Source organism: Crinia signifera, chromosome 7 (assembly GCF_055691185.1).
Source record: "Crinia signifera chromosome 7, ASM5569118v1, whole genome shotgun sequence".
In the NCBI taxonomy this organism is placed as follows: Eukaryota; Metazoa; Chordata; class Amphibia; order Anura; family Myobatrachidae; genus Crinia; species Crinia signifera.
The window spans coordinates 109,165,812-109,188,401 of record NC_139223.1 but is presented as its reverse complement, the minus strand read 5'-3'; the positions used below and the strand labels follow the sequence as shown (position 1 = coordinate 109,188,401).

The following is a 22,590-nucleotide window of genomic DNA, read 5'->3' as shown; positions in this document are numbered from 1 at the left end:
TGGAATCTACACACAGCAGACAACCTTGGGTAAGACAGTTACCTACTGTATGTTTAAAACTGGCAATTTGCTTTTTTTGGGGGGTTACACACTGTGCAGCTGACCTGTGAGCCATGAAAGGGTTTTAATTGGAGTGTGTCTTTAGTGAACTGGTTAGTCAATTCAACCTCCCCAGTTTGTGCCTGTAAATGAAAATCAGGGCGCTTGGAGTTGATAGAGGGTTTGTGAAGGCAGTCAGCCATAAAGAGGCATCGTATCATTAAAAAAAAAATGGCTGTTTTGTGCGGATGACATTGAGGCATTTCATTGCACCTTTTGAGCGCACCGACAAGCAAGTAAAATGGCTTGGAGAGGAAAGATCTGATAGACTGGCTCCCTGTTTAAGGGAAGGAGGGGGGGGGGGGGGAGGTGCCAATGATCTATTAATATAAGGTGATGTCTTTTTTTTTTTTTTGCTTCAGCCAAACAGTTATACTTCAAGAACCTAATCTCATCCCCAATCCTCTAACCCCCGGCATCTTTTTGGCACTGCCCCCTCTGCCTTTAAGCATACCCTTGTCTCCCCTATTCTTAAAAAAACCCTTGATCCCACAATACATTTGATATGTTCTTATGTTCCCCCTCCTGACTGTAAGCGATATCTAGACACATTACAACGTGTTACGTGACCTGATTGGGTATGATACAATCAGGATGGGCCTACCTCAATGGTTACAACATTTTCTAGATCTAACAGTGGACACCCTTTTGAAAAGTCTACATAAATCCCATCGCATGATACCTGCTAGCTCTTACAGAGAGCTATTTTTCAATGTTTATCATACTGTAGAACATATATTAGCCCATATAGGGCTTACTTGATGGGCTGATCCCCATCTCACCGCTGTCCTAGGTGCCTAGAGGATAATGCTGACATTTTCCACTGTCTGTGGACATGCCGTAAAGTTAGGTCTTTTTGACACAGAGTCCGTAGGTATGCATTAGACAGTCTGGTTAACTATGAACCCTTTACTCCAGAATGGGCGATACTAGGTATTTTGGTTCTTGTTTAGTTTCAAGGCAGCAGCATGGCCGCCTGCTACTTCCGGGTTTGGCGCTCGGCAAACTTTCTAAAATAAAGTCCATGCCAACGTGAATAGTTCATACCCCTACTATCCACGTTGGCATGGAGTTGTTTTTAGATAGTGTGGCGAGCGTAGCGAGCCACCGAGCCTGTAGCGTGGGCAAGTAAAGCACTGCTGCGATTGAGACGCTGCAGCCGTGAAGTACCGGTATTTTACCCCAAGGACAATGTGTATCAAGAGGTTGTTGTAAATTATTAATGATTTTATATTCAGCTGCTAAAAAAAAACATGTTGCAAGTATGGAGCCATTCAGAAATTCCCCCATTTTCTCTATTTAAGGAAAAGCTGTTTTGTTTTTTTGTTTTTTTTTGGGGGGGGGGTTAGAATGGATTGGATTGAAGCATCCCTTTTTTAATGAAGTGGTTTTCGAATACTTCTTGGTATCTTACAAGGCTAGCAGCCAATAATCCACCAATATAAGGTGATCTCTATTTTGCCTTTGGAGCGGTCGCGCGGTGTGTCCTACAAGTATATTACACACAGAATGTGAAGTTTAAGCTACTGAATCATTAATAAAAGTATATAAAAATAAAAAACCCTTGATCCCAACACACTTTACAACTACCCTTCTCTCTCTCTCCTGACTCCAAACTCCTTGAGCGCATTGTCTATAACTGCATTTCTTCCTCCCACTCCCTGTTTGATCCATTCCAGCCTGGCTTCCGTTCTCTCCACACCACTAAAACAGCCCTCACGAGAGTCTGCAATGATCTTCATGCTGCCAATCTAAGGGCCACTACTCTTTGCTAATTCTTTGCACCCTCTCCTTCTCCCAATCCTTAACTCCCTCTGTCTGCGTGATACTGCTCTCTCCTGGATATCTTCCTACCTCTCTTTCTCTGTCTCCTCTAAAGACTCCACCTCTCTAGCACCTCCACATGCGATCGCACATGCAATGCAATAAATATGTGCAGCATATAATATTTATCGACACAACATTCCACCGGTGGGCCCACGCATTGCATCAGGTGACACGTGATGGCATGCATTCCCTGCGATTTGTTGCGGCGATTTATCAAAATTGCATGCCATATCTCACATGTGTATGGGCTCTCCATTCCCTTCAGAATACAATTCAAACTCCTCAAACTTATAAAGCCATCACCAATTCCTCTCCTACTACATATACGTATCTCTTTTGGGTGCTGGATCTACAGGTGGGTATTCCGAGGGTCGTTCCTCTGACAGTCGGAATCTCGACTTACTGAGGCTATTTTCCCTTGCGGGTCCATGACCCCACTAGAGGGAGAATAAAATAGGTGGTGAAGCGAGCCCGTAAAGGGGCTTCAATGCACTCGCCCACCTGTCAGAATTCCAATGTCAGGGAAAGGACTGTCAGGATTCCAATGTTGGTAAAACAACCATCGGAATCTCGAATGTCTGTGACAAGGTGCACCCTGCCGCCCAGCATTCCCCTGGCCGGGCAGAGTGGTGGAGAATTCGGTAGCCAGGTCTACGGCTATTTCAAAACTCATGCTGGCTCAGTCATAAACCAATCGGAGCATGGGGTCCTACAGCTAATCAGGAGTGACAGTGGTGGCTCCCGATTGGCTGTCATACAGTGAGCTCTGATTGACTCGCAAGCCTGCACAAGTTTTGAAATAGCCGCTGACCTGCCGGGGGGAGGGGGTTTGTCCACGGTACTGCCTGGCTCTTATCTCACCTTCCTGGGGATCCCTCTCTACATCCCGGTGAGGAGGAGGGATAATCCCCCATGGCAAATAGCCTGCAATCCCTGGCATTAAGCATGCAACCCTGGCATCAAGCATGCAACCCTTACCAATGACCATGTAGGTAACCGGCACTTATGCGGCATAAAGTGTAATGAACTTACGGCGTGTGGTATATGTAATGAGCATTAAGGCATGTGGTATAATATGTAATAGGTATTACGGCATGGCATAATGTGTAATGGGCATTACGGTGTGTGGTATAACATATAATGGGCATTACGACACGTAATGGGTGTGGGAAGTGTAGTAAGAATTACAGGGTAAATTTTTGTCACTGTCCTTATTTTTATTGTGTGTTTGGTGGTGTGGGTGGAGAGACTTTTTTTAAACTGCAATGAGTGCCAATAGGCAGTTCTAAACACGCCCCTCTGACAGTGCAGTGCCCCACTTTTTTTATTGTGTAGACCCTTACCCAGCTACTTCTTGATGCCACCCGGCTGGAGAAATGTTCTAGGGAGAACACTGCATACCCCTCTCTTTTTACACTTACTCCCACTCTCTTTGCTTCAAAAATGCATGCCGCCTTCCCTGTCAACGGATTACATCCTCCCATTCCTGCCTCCAATACTTTGGCAGTTCTGCTCCTTATCTCTGAAATTTTCTACCCCTGCCTATCAGACTCTCCACCACCATACAAAACTTTAAATGGGCATCCACTTCTTCATTAAACCCTCCAATCTCTCACCCTAACCTTCTGTTTATGATCACCTCTACCCCTTTGGTGTCACTTCTCTCTGTCTGAACCTCCTCGTTACAATGTAAGCTCTCATGAGCGGGGCCATCTCTCTTATTGTGCCTTTCTTAGAAATAAATAAATCGATATAGCCATCCTTCGTCCCTTGATGCGCAACTCTCTTTACTTACCATGTACTGGTCCTAAATGGTCTTGTACTGCAATTTATTATTAGTTTTCTGGCTTTTTTATGTATTGTTAGGTGCTGCGCCACCCTTGTGGTGCCAAACAAATAAAAACAATAATAATAAAATAATAATAGAATGCACAAGCAGCTTCTGACGATTAAAATGATATGCTACTGCTATAATCAGCGTGTGACCGCAGATATATCTGCATAAGAAATTGAAAATTACAGTGTTTTGAAATGGAGACACAGCTGCAGTCAAGAAGGGCTGTTTAATGTGAAAGGAGGCTAGATATATATAGACATATTTGTATCTAACACCAATGCATACTTGACCTTAGGTCGGGGTAGGGTTACCACCTTATGCGTTTCATTCTGGACACATATTAATTACACAGGTTATGTGGCTGCCTGACTTCGAGACTCCATTTCAATAAGTTATAATAAGCCACAGAACTTGTGTACTTAATATGTGTCTTGAATTAAAGGAATGAGTTGATAACTTTAGTCCTCAAGAGCTACCAACAGTGCATGTTTTGCAGGTCTCCTCACAGAATCACAAGTGAGCTAATTAGCTCCATCTGTGTATCTTTTAAAATGTGTCAGAGATTAATGAGTGCAGCTGTGCAGCAGCCAGGTTGTCTGGAAAATGTGAACTGTTGGTAGCTCTCGAGGGCTAGGGTTGGCTACCACTGCCCTAGGGTATGTATTGTTTGGGCCAACTATTTGGATATGCTTGCAATCTACCTTTCACATGGGATGTATCCCATGCGACCCCGTTCCCGGACATTGGGAGCGGGGTCGAGTTGGAGGTCTGATGGGCAGTAGATACAACCTCCGTCTCAGGTCCGATGCGCACAGGACCGCAAGTAGAGGGGACATTTATTCAAAATATATCACCAACTTTAATAGATGTGGACAAATATCTCCATAACTATTACAAAATAACACAGATAATAACATACAGTACTTTTTTCCTAGCAGGGCGCCCAGATTTCTTATGTACGCAAACATAGTGAAATCGCATCTCATCGCATCGCATATTACGCTTTTGCCGTGCAATGCGATGCGATTTTACGCACCCTGTCAGTGGAAACTGATGGAATGAGTAGAATCTGTTCCTAAAACCCCACCAGTGAGCCCCGCGAGGGGCGGCGGAACATGTCCTCGACCTTTTCATACACCCCCTAACCGCGTCGGTGTGGAGTCGATTTTATATACTGTGGCGAGCTCAGCGAGCCACCGAGCCCAGTGAGGGGACGCGGATTACTTTACATGTATTCCGCATCCCCTCAAGGGGCTCGCTGCGCTCGCCACACTATATAAAATCAACTCCACGCCGACGTGGATAGTGGGGGTGTTAAAAGGTCGGAGGATGCGTACCGCCGCCGCTCACCACGCTTCAGGTGGCGTTGATACTGGGGGTGACGCAAAGCGATGGCACCCTTCACATGGGTGCTTGTACAATGAAATGTCGCATCGCATGCGATATTTAATTGTATAAGCACTCCTGTGCACTTTATATGGACATCGCATTGCAACGCGGCATGCGATGCGATTTCACTACGGAGAATAGCCCAGTACTCATTTAGCGTACTGGGCGCCCTGCTAGAAAACAAGTACCTAACATACTAAAAGACCTTGACATTTACTAGTTACCTCTATGGCCAAAGCATTAAGTAAAGCCCTGGCCCGTGTACTAATGTTATAGCCTTCAGAATGACCACTCCCAATTGGCACAATCTACTTATAGTTATTACTCAATTATCTGTTAATTATACAGAGACACGTGTACGTGTGCTTTACACCTGGTGAAAGGGATCATATTCTGGGGTTCTGTGTTATAATAGCCAGGCATTGGAATCTGTGTACCTGTATGTTATAATTTCTTTTTAGAAAATACTTCAAGAATCTTCAGAGATGTATTGAACACAGAAAGTTTATACAAGGGGGTGGCACTAAATGTTTAGCCATTCCATCAAGATATTTTGACGCAGTATTCTCTACTAATACAGGCAAGGAAAGAAAGGGGTCTAGATCTCACACAAAAACAGTGGTGGCTGTGCAAGCGTTGTTAAACTACATGTCCCAGAATTCTCTTTCCTTCTCTCATTCTCTTATTAACATGGCATGCTGTGAGTGTACATTAGCAGGACCGCTGACCAGTGTATCTGCTTCTGCAGTACGGTCTGATATGAGGTAAACAAATGCCGGTATAGTCTATAGATACCTGCAGCACTCGCCACGCCAGACTCCATCCTCACTCCGAATATGTTCATGTCCGCAAAAATGTCGCAGATATAACGCGACATAGCAGAGGAATTGTGACAGCGCTGTCAGTCAGGTCTCCAGTGCAGTAGGCTGCCATTTTCTCGGAGACGCATACTGGACGGTGTTCTGTTTTCCAATTTCAAGGGGTTGAATGTATAAAAGAATATTTCATAAGAGTAAATGACACAGCCATTATACAACAGAAATATTGGAAGACATAATTTTGCTATAGGTCATACATTTCAGAACAATTCAAGGAATTCTGGAAATGCTGCCACCTCGGTAACCTGCAATATAGCTAAGTTACTTAGGCTAGCTATATTGCAGGTTACCAAGGTGGCAGCACTGCCCTCTGATTTCCACACCACCAAATAAAAAAAAGGAATGCTCCCAGTCTCCCCAATGAGGAATGTGGACAGTCTAGTGAAATAGGTCATGTAGTCTGCTGACATCTCTTCTGTTTGTCTCATCACTTGATGACTTGATGGTAGTAATGGCCATTGGCACCTTTGCCATTAATGTTTACATTTTGTTGAAGCCATCAATGGTTAAAAACTATATTTCAATCTACCATCGATGTTTGCTAGAAGTGGCTTTGCTAGAAAATGGTCAGTGGACAAAAGTTTCCTCTGTGCAGGAGTATCATGCCAGCCACCCCCCCCCCCCCCCCCTTTATTTGCTCTTGCGCAACTCTCAAGAAGACGGTCAGCATTCAGCAGCAGTCCCACTAGTGAGTGTTGTGGGTACAATAAAAAACAATCTCTATCCGTTGGTATGGGGGAGAAGGGATATCAGTGATGACACTTCTCCCCTATGTATTACTATGGTGGTGGTGGTGGTGTGTGTGTGCTACAGGGCCATCAATATTGGTGCAACTATATTTAAGATAGCACACCGGTGTGACACTGACTGTTCCGACGCCTGCAGCTATCGATTTTGGCAGCTGTAAGTGTTGCATTTTCTGCCATAAATGGTAAAAGTATTCATCATCGACCAAAAAAAGTTGTTTTTAAAACATGAATGGGTAAATGGTCATCTCTACTTGGTGGGCACTACATGTAAGTAAGAGGAGATGTGACATTTCCCAATATTGGTCGTGCAGTCAATTTTTATGTCCAACAAAAGTGAGTGACCAAAATAATAAAAAAGCACTAAATGTGGCGCTGCTGCTGACAGGTCATGTTTGCTCCTATTGATGTGTCCTGGATAGGGCTGTGGTAGGCCTCAGGCCTGCTGGATGCACCTCTAGAGCAATAATAACCAAGGCATTTGCCTATATGACCTATACTCAGAGCTGGCTGTGAAAAGAGTTTAAGGTCGGTACACACTAGACATGATTCAATAGAAAAATGTATGAAGAATGGAGCAACGTATTGCATCGTTAATTTACATAGAATTATTTTGCAAGTCTTATCGCCTGGTTGGCTGTGCAGCAAGGTCTATTGGTCAACACCGTTAGCTACTGTGGCCAGCTGTATATTGGGAATACACACTAATGGCCCATACACACTATGTCATGGGTCCTCAAACTGCGACCCTCCAGATGTTGTGAAACTACAAATCCCAGCATGCCTTGCCACAGTTTTGACAGTTGCCAACATAAGGGAGTGTTAAAACTGTGGCAAGGCATGCTGGGATTTGTAGTTTCACAACATCTGGAGGGCCGCAGTTTGAGAATCCATGCACTATGTGATCCTGGCCACAGCTGATATAGTTAATGATATCGGCCGCGGGTGACCTATATTGGCGGTACATACTGAATGATATCGGTAAACTACATAATTCAGTGATGTTACTGGGACCCGCTGGACATGCAGGTCATTGGCTATATAGCCAAATTGATTTGCATATTCAGTTGAGAATCTGGTCGTTAACGATGCGTGAGTGCCTTGTGAGAGATATCTTTTAAAATATCCTCTAGTGTGTATGGGGTTTTAGCAATATTTTCCATACGTTGTTCGGATGGTATCCGGTCCCTGGGTCAACAAGGTCTAGGTCGACCACTATTGGTCAACTATGACTAGGTTGACACCCAAGAATGGTCGACATTACTTAGGCTGACAATGACAGAGTGAGAATATAAAAGTGTACCTAGCACCATGCCCAAAAACATGGCGAGCGCAGCAAGCCACCCAAGGGGAGGCAGTACACTTAGACAGTGTCCATGTCAACATATGTCGACATAAACACCAAAAACCAATATCAGTCAAGTGTATACCAGGCTTTACACTACCCCTACAATACAGGGTACACTCCTGCTCTACGCATATTCCATATATACAGGGGTATATAATACAGCCCTCCCTTCTCACAGTGCTCGCAGAGGTATTAGTGATGCACTGTAGTAGACACTAGACGACAAAGTTGTAAGGGCAGTGACGTTTGATGTTTACGCTGACGTCATGACGGGGGGCGGGCTTACACCAGCGGATGTTTTGAGCGCGTGACCTGTACTTCCCGAAGTTGACCGGCTGTGACTGGGGTCTGAGACCGGGCTGGTGTGAAGCCGTGAGAGAGAGGAGCGAGTCCCGGACATGGGGCTGGAGTGGAGCAGGCCGGAGGAGCGGCGGCCGCTGCTGACCGGACCCCGGGGTCCGCGAGTGTTTGGGCGACGCTGGCTGGTCCTTCTGCTATTCTCTCTCCTAGGCTTCTTACAGGGACTGGTCTGGAACACCTGGGGGCCCATCCAGGACTCTGCCCGGACTGCCTATGGTTTCTCCAGCCTGGACATCGCTCTGCTCGTCCTGTGGGGCCCCATCGGCTTTCTTCCCTGCTTCCTTTTCATGTGGTTGATGGACACCCGGGGTGAGTGGTTTATTGTTACACTCTTTTGTCTCTGTACTTCCCAGTGATGTCCTGCTGTCCTCTCTCCTTCAAATTGATCAAATATCAAACTGCGCTCTGATAGAAATGTGTGTGTGTTAGATTCGGGAGCCCACCACAGGACAGGGTAGTGTCTAGATCCCCTTCAGTTTTGACAATTTTCCCATCATGCCCTGGGTCCACATATACCTAGAGGGGGTATAATAAATCTGTGGCGAGCGAAGCGTACAATGCAGCTAAAACACAACACAATAACCAACACCTACGTGAATTACATATATAATAAAAAACTTGTGAGGGCATCTAACAACTTCCGCCCTCACTGAACATCACACCCTGTAATCAAAACTGAAGGGGATCTAGTCTCTACCCCACGGACAGGTGAATGACGGTCACCAGGGCTGGACTGGCACTTCTGGCAAATGACAAGTGGGGCGATTTGTCCGTCCAGGTTGGAATCAGTGCACAGGTCTGGAGACTCTCTGTGCACCAATTGGGTCCAGGAGAGATGGTTGCCGGTATGCCCCTCACTCCTACATGCCGGAATCAGCAGCGCACGCATGTCTGGCGTTTTGATCTACTAATGACTATCATCAGGCGTTTGTTACAGCAGCACAGCAACAGTCAAACTCCTGATAAATGTCCTCAGGAGATCGAAATGTTGAGTAATGGGGATTCACTTATTGATGGTACTGTATCTATGCTTTGCCTCTGAGATTTAATACACAGCATGAGTTTAATAGCAATTCTAATCTGGTTAGTGCTCCTTTTATTGTTTTTATATTTGGATAACATCTGATACTGTGGATGACACCCCATTGGATGCTGAACCGATGCGGATTTGGGTGCGACCTTATGCTGTTGCATAAGGTTGTGACAGAATAGGAATAGAGACATTGGGATATATCACCCAATGGTTCTTCTGTAACTGCATTAGTCTGGAGAGGGTGCTGACCGTTTCATGATTTGAAGCCTACTTTGCCACCTTGTTCTTTTTCCTCAAAGGTAGTACTATCAGAGGGCCATATGTACTAAGCTTCAAAAGTGGTAAACAACCAACCAACCAATCAGCTCCTATCTGACGTTTTTCAAACACAACCTGTGATATGGCAGGTAGGATATGATTGATTGGTTGGTTATCACTCTCCATCTTATCACATTTGAAGCTTAGTGCATCTGGCCCATAGTCTGAAGGTATGTTTTGGGTCATTTACTTGCTGTAGGTCAGTGATGGCTAACATGCATCAGTTTCAGCATGGCCAAATAGTAAAACTGTAGCAGGGCATGCTGGGATGTGTAGTTCAACAACAGCTGGAGTGTCAAGGTTAGCCATCACTGCTGTAGGTAGACCAGAGGGGTGCTACACAAACCCTGGTAGCCCTTTTGATTCTGAATGCTAGTTTTTGCAAATTGCTGACTTGATCTGGCAATAAAGTCTGTCTTGAAAATGAAAAGGGCAATGCTTGCTACAGGAAAACAAAGGATTCTGCACAGTATTTGAGTGTTAAACCTTAAAACCAGCACCCCCCTTTCGTTGCAGCACTGTGGCCTGCGTGCAGGGACTGTACCTGGTAGACTGCTGTTTCTGTTGAGTTCATAAAGGGAGGGTGCATTTAAGCATTTTAAAACTAACAGGATGTGGGAAACAGCCAAGTGGGAACACTACTACTTGTCACCCAGATAATCACTGTACATCACAATAAAAAGCCTACCATAAAGTTGCTCTTAACTGCAACCTGTGTAGTAGGTAGTATATATGCTAACAAAGATGGGCATTCTGTAAATCAATGACACCTCCCAGTGGTGGATCTACAAAATATAATTTATTGATAAGTAATTTTACTGCTTCTTCGAAAATCCCCGTAATTTATTTGTCCTGATCTAACACTGCTTCATATAGTAGGATCACTAGGGTTTTGCAGTGGGTGGGAGCAACACCTGGTTGTCTTCTGTGGAGGGATGGCATTACAGTGTCAACTCCTCAGTTCTAGGACCTGGTGCTGCATTTTGTTAGTACTTGTTTTATTCTGGTCATGTCACAGTGTAGTGCAGTGACAGCAGTCTCCGGGGGCATCCAGGATCTCTTGGACCCTTTGAGCGATGGCAACGGTTGGGCAGCAAGACCACACCACGTCATCTTTGAAAACCCATGCAGTTCCTCTGCCCTGCTTGGGGTGTCGCTGTCTGCTGTGGTGTTTTTAGCACAGGTCTGGTTTGCATATCAGTGCTGATATACAGACCACACTGTGCTAGAAGAACTAAAGCAGACAGTGACACCACAGACAGGGAAGAGAAACTGCATAGGTTTTAAAAGATGGAGGGTGCTAGAATGAATGCTACACACTGTTAACGGCGATTTAAGCGCAGGTTACGTAATAAGTCCGCAACCTGCGTACCCTTTATACCTAACTACGTGCGAACAAAACGTAGCGCAGCGTAGCGTACCTTGTATTGTATATTGTACACCAAGAACCAATACCTTAATAAGAGATTCCTTCGCAGTAATTTGTCTCTAATCTGCGAATATACCTTTATGGACAGTGTCCGTAATATACCTTTATCGCAAAATGCGAATAACAGACACAAACCACAGTATAGAAGTAAGGAGATAAGAACTCCATAAAAAGGTTGTATTTAAGTCCCTAATGGACAGCAGGGGGTTACAGGAATAGAAGATACAGGTTTAACAAGTGATACAATATGCTAACAATGAATACTAAACAGGCCCTGCTAAGGGGAAAGAATTACAGATACAAGACACAATCAGCCAACAATACCATAAGAATAAATACCGTGAATGCAACCGTTACCCGTCTCATCAAATATGCGAAGTGCAGTCCGGTCAGAGCTCACTATCGTTCAGGGCTGAACTATAGTCCGGTAGAAAAGTCATGGGAAGGTAGATGTGCCGAAGAGACCCTGGCTGCTCTGGGTCGCCTATCTTATAGGGTCAGAAAGGGGAGGTCAAAGGCCGTTCTCATTGGTCGGAGGTCGGATGTCAGGTCAGCTGTGATTGGGGGGTAAGATGATACACCTGGTTTGGCTAGGTCCAGGGGAGTGAACTTTAAGAGTCCTTTGTTTGCTGGTTTCGGCGTCAGCAGTGATAAGAACCGGTTTCATCTAGATTCCTTTGTTACATACTTTCAACAGAAACTGTCCCTGGAATATGGATTATGTCCATAACTATCGAGCCGTGTATATTGCGAAATATTCGCAATGACCGGAATACTTCGCACAATGAACGGAACGGAACGGTACTAAACATGATACAGTCAGATGTATGCAGGGCTAACTAAGCTATGTGTGGCGTTCTAAACCTTTAACTATATTTTATTTAGTGTAAGTATGTTATTATGAATTTATGTGTGATAGTATGGCTACTCTTCTGGTCCACTTTGTCACACATACTCGGGTATGGAAACTTTATTTGCGCAACTCTGCGAACCAAAATGGCGGCCATACTATCCTAAAATGGCGTGTGTATAACTAGACTTCCACAACACCCCTTCTCTTTTTTTTTTTTTTAGTAATGAAATGGTTGTCAACACTTTTACTGATACCCCTGGCTTCGTTCTGTGCGTGCAAGCATCTTGCAAATGTCTCTCATATGCATCATGCTGCTCATCACTTATTTGATTTTGGCAAGAAACCCAGTGTCCACAGTGATCTGTAATGGCAGAATAATACCCCTTTCAGATTGCAGCTTTAACACGGTATATTGACGTTTTTTTACCATTTTAAAATGGGAACAGCTGCAGTGTGAAAGCTCCATTGTCAATTTACCGGTTACAGGATCCTACACTTTTCTGAGCCGTTTTCCCTGCAGTCTGAACAGCTCAGAAACGGTATTTGCTACAAATGATAACCACACAAGGGTGATAGGTTATCTCCCTGCATGATCCCCGCCCACAAGCAGGAAAAAAACATTTAAAATTACATTGTATGGCTTTATATGGGTGAAACGGGTTGAATCTGAAAGGTACAAAAACGGTATTGAAACTGCAATATACCGTTTACAACAATCATTATGAAAGGGGTTTAACTGGCTTTTGACCCGTTTTAAGACATGTTTACAAAAAAACGGGTTTAAAGCAGGTTTGCAATGTGAAACCAGTATAATGTGTACATAATTTCAGTGGAAATGGTTTCTGCACTGCAACTGAACCTGTGGTGACATTTATGGAGGCTGACAAAATATAAAATTTTGTGTTAATTGCTTTGTTTGTCACTTAATGCATCACTTGTATGTACCCAATGACAGTATGATTAGAAATAATAAATAAAAGTCAGACCTATATAGGAGGGGGTGAGGCTGTGAGTCCATTATTGGAGAGAGGAGTGACCGAGGGGCTGGTCAAAAGGACTGACTGACAGATGGGACAGAAAGGGACAGTAGAATGGAGATGTGAGTGAGAGGGGCAGCTTCACAGAGATTTTAATGAGAGATTTCGTTACAAAGAGACCATATGAAGTCATCAGAAGAAGAGAAAAACAAGCATGCAGCGAAACAAGCCCAGTGTTGTCCAAAGCTAGCTGGAAAGGTATACCCAGAGGAAGTAATATCAGATGGGTGGGGGATAAGCTGCTATAGAGCTGAGGTGAGCATCCAGAGAGCACTTAAAAGGTTGGGAAACAGTTTGGTCAGGTGGGAGTTAAGCCCCATACACATTAGACAAGGTTTTAAAAGATCTCGCTCAGGAGGGCCCTTCTGAGTGATGTAGTTTAAAAACTCTTCTAGTGTGTAGACTCAATATCGTTAATGATGCGCGCTCCAGTGCATAGTTAACCAATCCTGCCGGGGGATCCAATGATGTCACTGAATGATATTTTTAAATATCATTCAGTGTGTATGTATGTTATCGTACAGGGATGCAGTCAATATACCAACAACCATTGACCGACGGTCAAAATCCCGACATATATAATGTAGACAGGTGAAAAAGTCAACATGACTTTCGGTCAACAGGTCGCGAGGTCGACATGGGTTTTTTCACTGTTTTTTGATCCAACATGTGCCGACAGGCGGTATTTCATGCCCTATTATCCACTAGGGCATGGTGGGAGAATAAAACAGTGTGCCAAGCGCAGCGAGGCACCGTGGCCGAAGCATAGCGAGCGATGCGAGGGGCTGCGGTTGACTTCCAACTGTGTCCATGTCGACTGTGTCGACATTTGGGCCAAAAAACTGTGAAAAGCCATGTTGGCTTTTTCACCTGTCTACATTCTATATGTCGGGTTTTTGACCTTGTCTGTATTTTGACCATGTCATTATTTTGGCCGTCGGTCAATAGCTGTCGGTATTTTGACCGTCGGGATTTCATACCGAATCCAACGTACAGCCTAGCATACCAACAATATTCATGATATTGGGGGTACAGCCCATTGCTTAGTGTGTACAGGGTTTACACATGTAGTGGACAGCTCAATAGTTGTCTTTGAAGTTTGTGTTTATAGGTGGTTACCGGAGAGGAGGGTAGTAATAGATCTAAGAGGCCATGAGGGACAAGTGTTGTGATTCCTACATTCTCATACACACATACTGTTTCTATTGGACCAGGGCATTTATTATTTTATCAAAATATATGTATTTTTTTCTTACAGTGTACTTCAGCATCAATGTGTAACTGTACATTATTATTTTAATGTCCCTTCTCTGCTTCCTTTTTTAACCCCTTCCTGACAGAGCTAGTTTTTGCGTTCCTGACAGAGCCATTTTTTTCAAATCTGACATGTCTCACTTAAGTGGGGATAACTTTTTTTTGCTTTTACTTATCCCAGTGATTTTGAGATTGTTTTTTCGTGACACATTGTACTTCAAATTAGTGGTAAATTTGGGTCGATACAGTCTGTGTTTTTTTGTGAAAAATACCAAAATGTCGTGAAAAAATGGAAAATTTAGCGATTTGCAAAATGTTAAATTTTCTGCTTGTGAGACAAATAATCATACCACTCAAAATAGTTAATAACTAACATAGACCATATGTCTACTTTATGTTGCCATCATTATTTCAACTTCCTTTTCATTTTTTTGGACACTAGGAGGCTTACAATATGAATAGCAAATTCTCAAATTTTCAAGAAAATTTCAAACACTGATTTTTTTAGGGACCAGTTCAGTTCTGATGTGACTTTGAGGGACTTGTATGTGAGACACCCCCATAAATGATGCCATTTCAAAAACTGCACCCCTCACAGTATTCAAAACAGCATTTTGGAAGTTTGTTAACCCTTTAGGTGTTTCACAGGAATTAAAACAAAGTGTAGGTGAAATTTCAAAATTTCATTTTTTTTGCAGAGTTTCAATTTTAATACATTTTTCTAACGAATACAGTAGATTTTACTAGAGAAATGTGACTAAAAATTGATTCCCCCAATTCTTTTGTTTTCATAAATATCCTATATGTGGCCCTAGTGTGCACGGTGACCAAACCACAGGCTTCATAATAGAAGGAGCACCTACTTGATTTTGGAGCCTCCTTTTTATGAGATTATTTTTTAGGCACCATGTAGGTTTCTAGGCACCATAAGATGCTAAAAGTTAGGAACCCCCCCACAAGTGACCCCATTTTGCAAACTACACCCTTCAGGGAATTCATCTAGGGGTATAGTGTACATTTCAAACCCCCAGGGGTTTCACCAATTGTGGTACAACTGGGCAGTGAAAATAAAAAAAAAAAAAATTTCATTTTCACAGCTCAGTTGTATCAAAATTGGTGAAACCCCTGGGGGTTTGAAATGTACACTATACCCCTTGATGAATTCCCTGAAGGGTGTAGTTTGCAAAATGGGGTGACTTGTGGGGGGGTTCCACTGTATTGGTGCAACATAGCACCCACCATTCATTCCACCAAAATCTGTGCTGCAAAATCCAAAAATCACTCCTTCCCTTCTGAGTCCTGCCATGCACCCAACTGGTATTTTTTGGTCACATGTGAGGCATTGCCGTACTCGGGAGAAATTGGGGCACAGATTTTGGGGTGCTTTTTCTCCTTCATACCTTGTGAAAATTAAAAATTTTGAGCCAGAACTGCATTTTTCTGTAAAAAAATGTAATTTTTTACAGAAAAATGCAGTTCTGGCTCAAAATTTTTAATTTTCACAAGGAATGAAGGAGACAAAGCACCCCAAAATCTGTGCCCCAATTTCTCCCGAGTACGGCAATGCCTCACATGTGACCAAAAAATACCAGTTGGGTGCATGGCAGGACTCAGAAGGGAAGGAGTGATTTTTGGTGGTGGAATGAATGGTGGGTGCTATGTCGCATTAGCAAGACCCCCGAAGCACCAATACAGTGGAACCCCCCCACAAGTGACCCCATTTTGGTCACCAGCTTTGGGATGGGGGCTGGCGCTGCGGCTGGCGGGGGGGTGGGAGCGGTGCCGGCGCTGCGGCAGCCGGGTGGGTGGGAGGGAGGGGGGCTGCCGGGTGGGAGGGGGGGGGGGGCTGGCGATCGGTGGTGATCGGTGCTGTACAGCACCGATCACTGTGTTACCGAGCGGCTTAGCCGCCGGTAACACAGAAAACGCTGCAATTGGCTGTTCACATTTGAACAGCCAATCGCAGCGATCGCCGCGAGGGGGGATGTCTGCTGTCAGGGACAGCAGACATCTCCAAACTGTCACCGCGTCTATAGACGCGGTGACAGTAAAACCATGACGTATATATACGTCTTCGGTCGGGAAGTACCTCCCGACCATGACGTATATATACGTCATATGTCGGGAATATCTATGTATATATATGTGTGTGTGTGTGTGTATGTATATATGTGTATATATATATATATATATATATATGTGTGTATATATATATATATATATATATATATATATATATATATATATATATATATATACACATATATATATATATATGTGTGTGTGTGTGTGTGTGTGTATATATATATATATATATATATATATATATATATATATATATATATATATATATATATATGTATACACACATATATATACACACACACATATACACATGTGTATATATATATATATAATTGAGCTGATTTTATTTATTTTTATTTTTAGCAGCTCATGCTGCTGCTGCTGCTGCTGCTGTGGGTACGGGGGTGGGCGGGGGGAGCGCACGCTGCGTGCGCTCCGGCTGCGACTGCCGGGTGCTGCTGCCCTGGACGGTGAGCTGCCGGGGGGGTGGGAGGGGGTGTCTGCGGATCGGTGGTGATCGGTGCTGCACCGATCACCACCGATTTCTGTGTTACCGAGCGGCATAGCCGCCGGTAACACAGAAATAGCTGTGATTGGCTGTTCACATTTGAACAGCCAATCACAGCGATCGCCGACCGGGGGGGGCACCCCTGCCCCCCCTGGGCGACGAGGGGGGATGTCTGCTGTCAGGGACAGCAGACATCACCTAACTGTCACTGCGTCTCTAGACGCAGTGACAGTTAGAAGCCATGACGTACATGTACGTCAAATGTCGGGAAGGGGTTAATGATGGTCACCTTGCATGGATAATAGTCCCTACTACACCCTACTGTTGCCCTAATTAAGTCACAACCATGGTGTGATAAGCACACAGAAACCCTCTGCTTTATGGCCCTATTTGACATACGCTAGAATTCAGTGATCATGCTCAGAAGAGGAAAAATTGTGGATCTCAGGGACCCCTCACTTTACAAAAGTTGGGGTACCACACTACTGTTGATAGGTCCCATCACATATTCTACTTTTTTGAACTCTCCATATATCAATAGACTACCTACATATGCACCATAGATGGGATGGAAATGGGGGATATGTGTAAATAGCAGTTGGGTAAGTACAGAGGGCAAAGAAGGTGGTTAGGGGCAAGCAATACTAGGGTTAGGGAAAGAGATCAGGTTAAATAGTAGCTGAGGAGTTAGGGGCAAGGAACACCGGCTCCAGAACGTCAAAGAAATCAGGATGCCTGTGCCAGTATACAGGCATACTGATCAGGAATTATGAGGGGCTGTCTAGCGTACAGCCAGGAAAGGAGGACTAGGCTTATGCACTAGTGGTGGAATTTAGGGTTAGGTTGCAGGGTAAGTTTAAGGCATGGACCGCATTGCAAGGTGGGGGGGGGGGGGGTGGGTTTCAATTTGTGCAGCAGGGTACGAAGGCTAGGTTTAGGCACTAGTGGGGAGGGTTAGGCTAAAACTCCTACACAGTAGGGCCTCATGTTTGTATAAACCTTCCAGAATGTGCCAGCATACTCAGTTGGCTTCTAATCACCGCAAAGAAGTAGCAGTAAGGGAGCAAGCTGTGTTGCAGCCCGCGGATACAGTAGCATTCAACAGGACAATTCTACATTTCTCTGGGCATCGTTGTCAGTGGTGCTGCTTGTTCCCGTACTGCTGCTTCAGTGTGATGATTATAACTAGATGCTGGCGCTGCAGAGATGAGGAGCCAGAGATCTGTGGTAAGCTTTTGAGAGCTTCTTCTGGAAATGAAGCCTCCTTTTTAGAAGCAGCTACGACGGGAGGACCCCTGTGACTCAGCGCCTTCCGCTCCTAACCCCCCCCCCAGCACCTCCTGCCCTTCCAGGCACCTGTCGGCACCGCTGATGCTGTTATACCAGCCCTGGAGCACGATGTCCATCTTGCCTCACTCGGTGGAAGCAGAGCGCGTTCCAAGGGACCCATCCATTCAAAAACATTGAGTCCCAGGTCGGTATTTGCAGGTAAAATAGGTGCTATAACGCGTATTTGCAAACATTGAGTATTTACAAAGCTCACGTATTCTCAGCAGGAGTGGATAAAATGCATACACTGATTATGTAAGAAGACCTATGGAGTTTGTATTCTAAGGGTTTGTTCCCGGATGCTGAAAAATGGGCTTAAGCTGGGTACAAACCATGCTATAAATGTGAACGACATGCGTGGTAACAATTTAGTTACCGATATTATCATACATATCATCGTCTAGTGTGTACCCACTATATTGTTAATGATCCATCCTGCTGTTGATCATTAACAATCCCACCTGTTTGAACATCTGACTATATCGCAAGTGACTGTATGTTTGGCGGGGCAACTGGGGGATGTCCCTGAGTGATATTGTTCAGAGGCCCTGATTCAGAATGGAACGAGAATCTGCAATCTATTCAATTATGGATTGTTTAGGGGCAGAAACATGGCTTTGCAGGGTGTGTTTTGCAAAATGTATGTGTACCAAGGTGTTTTTTGGGTCAGTCTCTGATGTCCAGTCTGGTTCTTTAGCAGATTAGTGGAAGCCGTAGCCTGGCGCAGATGGATAATACTATTAGCTTTTTTGCAAATGGATCTGCGATTGCAGTACAATTGCAATGCACAATTATTTTTTCTTTCTGGGTGCCTTCTGGCCAAATGCCCCTCCACCCCCTTCAAAACCTCCTCCCCCCTGCTGCGCAGATCTCCTCTCTGCCACGTGAGGGTTGGTATGTGTTCCTATCCCATCCCCTCGCATGTGGCCAAACGGGAGAGAAATCATTCAATGGTCGCACACTATGGAATGATGATTTTGCTCCCCATCGATAATAAGTTAGTCCAGACTGACTTTTATTCTTCCCGCAGATTGCCGAAGAGGGGTCCCTTGCCCACCCCCTTCCCTCCCCTCAGTGTTCATGCCTCAGCAAGTGTGAAAGTCACCAAAGGCATTCGCACAAGGGGTTTGTGCATGCGCAGAACCCAACCATCGAAAACTGGCCCAAAGGAAAGGGTCTGAATCAGCCCCATAGTTAGTATTGATCCATATCAAATGGTCCAAAATTAAATTAGTTGCTTGACCATTTTAAATTTTTAAATTTTTAAGTTAGTAATCAGAAGCTGTAGTTAGTTACCTTCACACGAAGATGGAAAGACTAGCAATTTTAAAATGCTCTAATAGAAAAAAAATTAGACAAGATAAAAAAGTAAACGGGTTTGGTAAGTCTTTGAGTATATATCTACCCCCCCGTCCCCAAACTAAATACATAAATTACAGCTCTGAAACAGTGTTCCTTCCCACTGAAATACAATACAACTATTATTTTATTTGACCAATAACACTGGGCTTGTATTTCAAGCATAAGGAAATGTGATCGGGAAATAGTTTATATGTAGCTTTAAATGTACTGAAAATAATGTTTTTTATCCCAGCTTTCTATGACTTTTCTGAGCAGAGATATTGCATTTATCCTAAACATTCCCATCAGTGAAAAATGGCATGTATCGATACAAAATGTCCACCATCTTCATATAAAGGTAATGGTCGTTTCTGACTACTAACTTACAGGGGTCATCACACACAAAAATAAAAACTTAGAAAATTGTCAAACAAGGGCTGGACCACTCCACTTGGATTGACTAGTTAGCGATATTGATCACTAACGGTATTGCATAGTGTGTGTGTGTGTGTGTGTGTGTGTGTACCCAGCTTTATTCTACATCTTTATATTATGAATGCAGTTATTCATTAAATGTGAATGTATTGGTGTACATTTATTAATCTGGATTGTTAAGTACATTTGCAAAGAAGCATCCTAAAACATCTACATTGTAATAGTGTATAATTACAGATGTGCTTAAAACCCAACAATAATGTGTGAAACTGCAAAAGGGAAGTGGTATGATTTGAATTTTGATCAGGGGTCAGCATTGTATGTATATGGAGGGTTGAAAAACTGTTGGGTGAGGTGCTCTCTTTGGCTATTAGACACATTACCCTAAGTAGCCAGCATATTTAAGAACAGGACAATTGCATAAATAAATACTTTATACACCTGTATGTTCTTTCTACTGTAGTGTGTGGTGTAATTTTGTCCCTTGACATCGTGTTTTATTTGGCTTGCAGTGTTACAAGAAACTGAAGTGGGCTAGTACTTTCATTGACATGAAAGTGGCAATTGAATACCCCAATTCAAAAATAGAAAATGTTATATTCTTCAGTATTGTATATGTGTGATGTGTTCTACTAGCATGAGGCAGTCAGTATTGCCCATAATCTACAGGAACGTCTTAAACTCCTTGTTCTATCATCAGACTATGGGCCTTATTCTAGTTCACTCTTTCTGACAAATTCCTTCTTAGATGGACAAAACCATGTGCACTGCAGGGGGGCAGATGTAACTTGGAGAGAGAATTAGATTTGGGTGAGTTATTTTGTTTCTGTGCAGGGTAAATACTGACTGCTTTATTTTTACACTGCAATGTAAATCTCACTTTAAAGTAAAACCCCACCCAAATCTAACTCTCTGCACAAGTAACATCTGCCCCACCTGCAGTGCACATGGTTTTGTCCCTCTAAGAAGGAATTTGTCAGAAAGAGTGAACTAAAATAACCCCCTTAATTTGAAAGTTACCAACATCACTGACATTATTGCATTTTTAGAAGAATGCCAACAATTTTTTACTCGTGTGTATGGTTTTAGATATATATATATATATATAGATAGATAGATAGATTTATATATATATATATATATAAAAAAAAAATTTCCCCCCATAAAATGACATCGTTTTATGAGTGTATGAAATCGCTCATCGTGCGTACATCCGGAATCGTGTGTATGGCTTTCCGTAGTTCTTACCGTGTGTGCGCCCTTTTTTTTTTTTTTTTTTACATTGCCTTCTCTGCCCGATCTGAGAGATAGATAGATAGATATATATATATATATATATATATATATTATAAGCATTGTTTACTAGAAATACATTTAATACGTCTTTATCTGTTTACTATAATAATCATAGAGCCATATTTACACATGTGTAACATAGTGACGAAAAGAAACGTGACGGTTAATTGGGCTCCTTGTGCACTGAGTGCCTGAGGGAAACGAATTACTATATTGGTTGATTTGACTTGTTCTCTTTTTGTTATGCAATACAGAAGTCTCTGCTCAATGTAGAAGGTCGCGGTTGTTTTTGAGGAAGCTATAATGCGTGCACTCGTTACATTGTGTGGCCAATATGCTTGTTTCCTGGCTGTAAAGCAGTCTCTGCTTGTCTGTAAAGGCACAAGCTGTCACATGTATATTGGTACATATAATTGCTTACTTGGAAATGTAAATATATTTTTAGTATCCCAGCAGCATGTCATGTTCTGAATGTTATTGTGGCTCACTAGTTGCCGGTTAGATAATTAGAGAGCTGTCTATCCTCATGCACAGAACACTTGTACTCTTGACAATATGCTACGGGGACTGACATCCTGGCATCTGCAGGCTGTGAAAGCTGTCACCTACTAGAGTGCTAATGTGACTTGTCATGTGGAAAAGTGACTCGCTGATAATGCTGCAACCTGCACATTCCAGACAGAAAACATCATGCTGCTTTGACCAAGCGGAAGTATGGGCCGCGATTTCAAAAGCATAGTGTTCCTGTTGTTCGCACTAAGTTGCCAGGGGTGTAGTTAGAGATCAGAAATAATTATATTCTACAGTGCTGTGCAAAAGTTTTAGGCAGGTGTGAAATAAATATTGTAAAGTAAGAATGCTTTCAAATCTAGGAGTGTTAATAGTTTTCTTTCTGGTGTGACCAACCTTTGTCTTGAACACGGCATCCTTCTATGTACACTTGCACACCGTTTAAGTAATTCGGCTGGGAGGTTGTTCCAGACATCTTGGAGAACAAACCATTGATCATCTGTGAATGAGGCTTTCTCAAATCCTTCTGTCTCCATGTTATCCCAAACCAACTTGATGATGTTGAGATCAGGGCTCTGTGTGTGGCGATATGATTACTTCTAGGAGCTCTTTGTTCTTCTGAAGACCGTTCTTAATAACAATGGCACCAAATGTATTCTGCAGCAGGACAAAAACTCC

At 43.4% G+C, this 22,590-nt stretch overlaps 2 protein-coding genes across 4 annotated transcripts in view; one reads left to right on the top strand and one right to left on the bottom strand.

The window, feature by feature from the left end:
* The window catches only part of HSPBAP1 (HSPB1 associated protein 1), a 112,527-nt gene extending 106,431 nt beyond the window's left edge, over nucleotides 1–6,096 (bottom strand). The window contains exon 1 of the mRNA XM_083153612.1: nucleotides 5,948–6,096. Coding sequence (XP_083009738.1) covers nucleotides 5,948–6,029 — 82 coding nt within the window. The 5' untranslated portion in view covers nucleotides 6,030–6,096. The remainder of the gene's footprint in view (nucleotides 1–5,947) is intronic.
* Nucleotides 6,097–8,384: 2,288 nt separating this feature from the next.
* Nucleotides 8,385–22,590, top strand: part of SLC49A4 (solute carrier family 49 member 4) — a 55,844-nt gene continuing 41,638 nt past the window's right edge. Inside the window, exon 1 of one of the 3 annotated variants that reach the window (XM_083153610.1) lies at nucleotides 8,385–8,793. In XM_083153610.1, coding sequence (XP_083009736.1) covers nucleotides 8,523–8,793 — 271 coding nt within the window. In that variant the 5' untranslated portion in view covers nucleotides 8,385–8,522. The remainder of the gene's footprint in view (nucleotides 8,794–22,590) is intronic. The other 2 variants (XM_083153607.1, XM_083153608.1) reach the window with 2 other exon arrangements.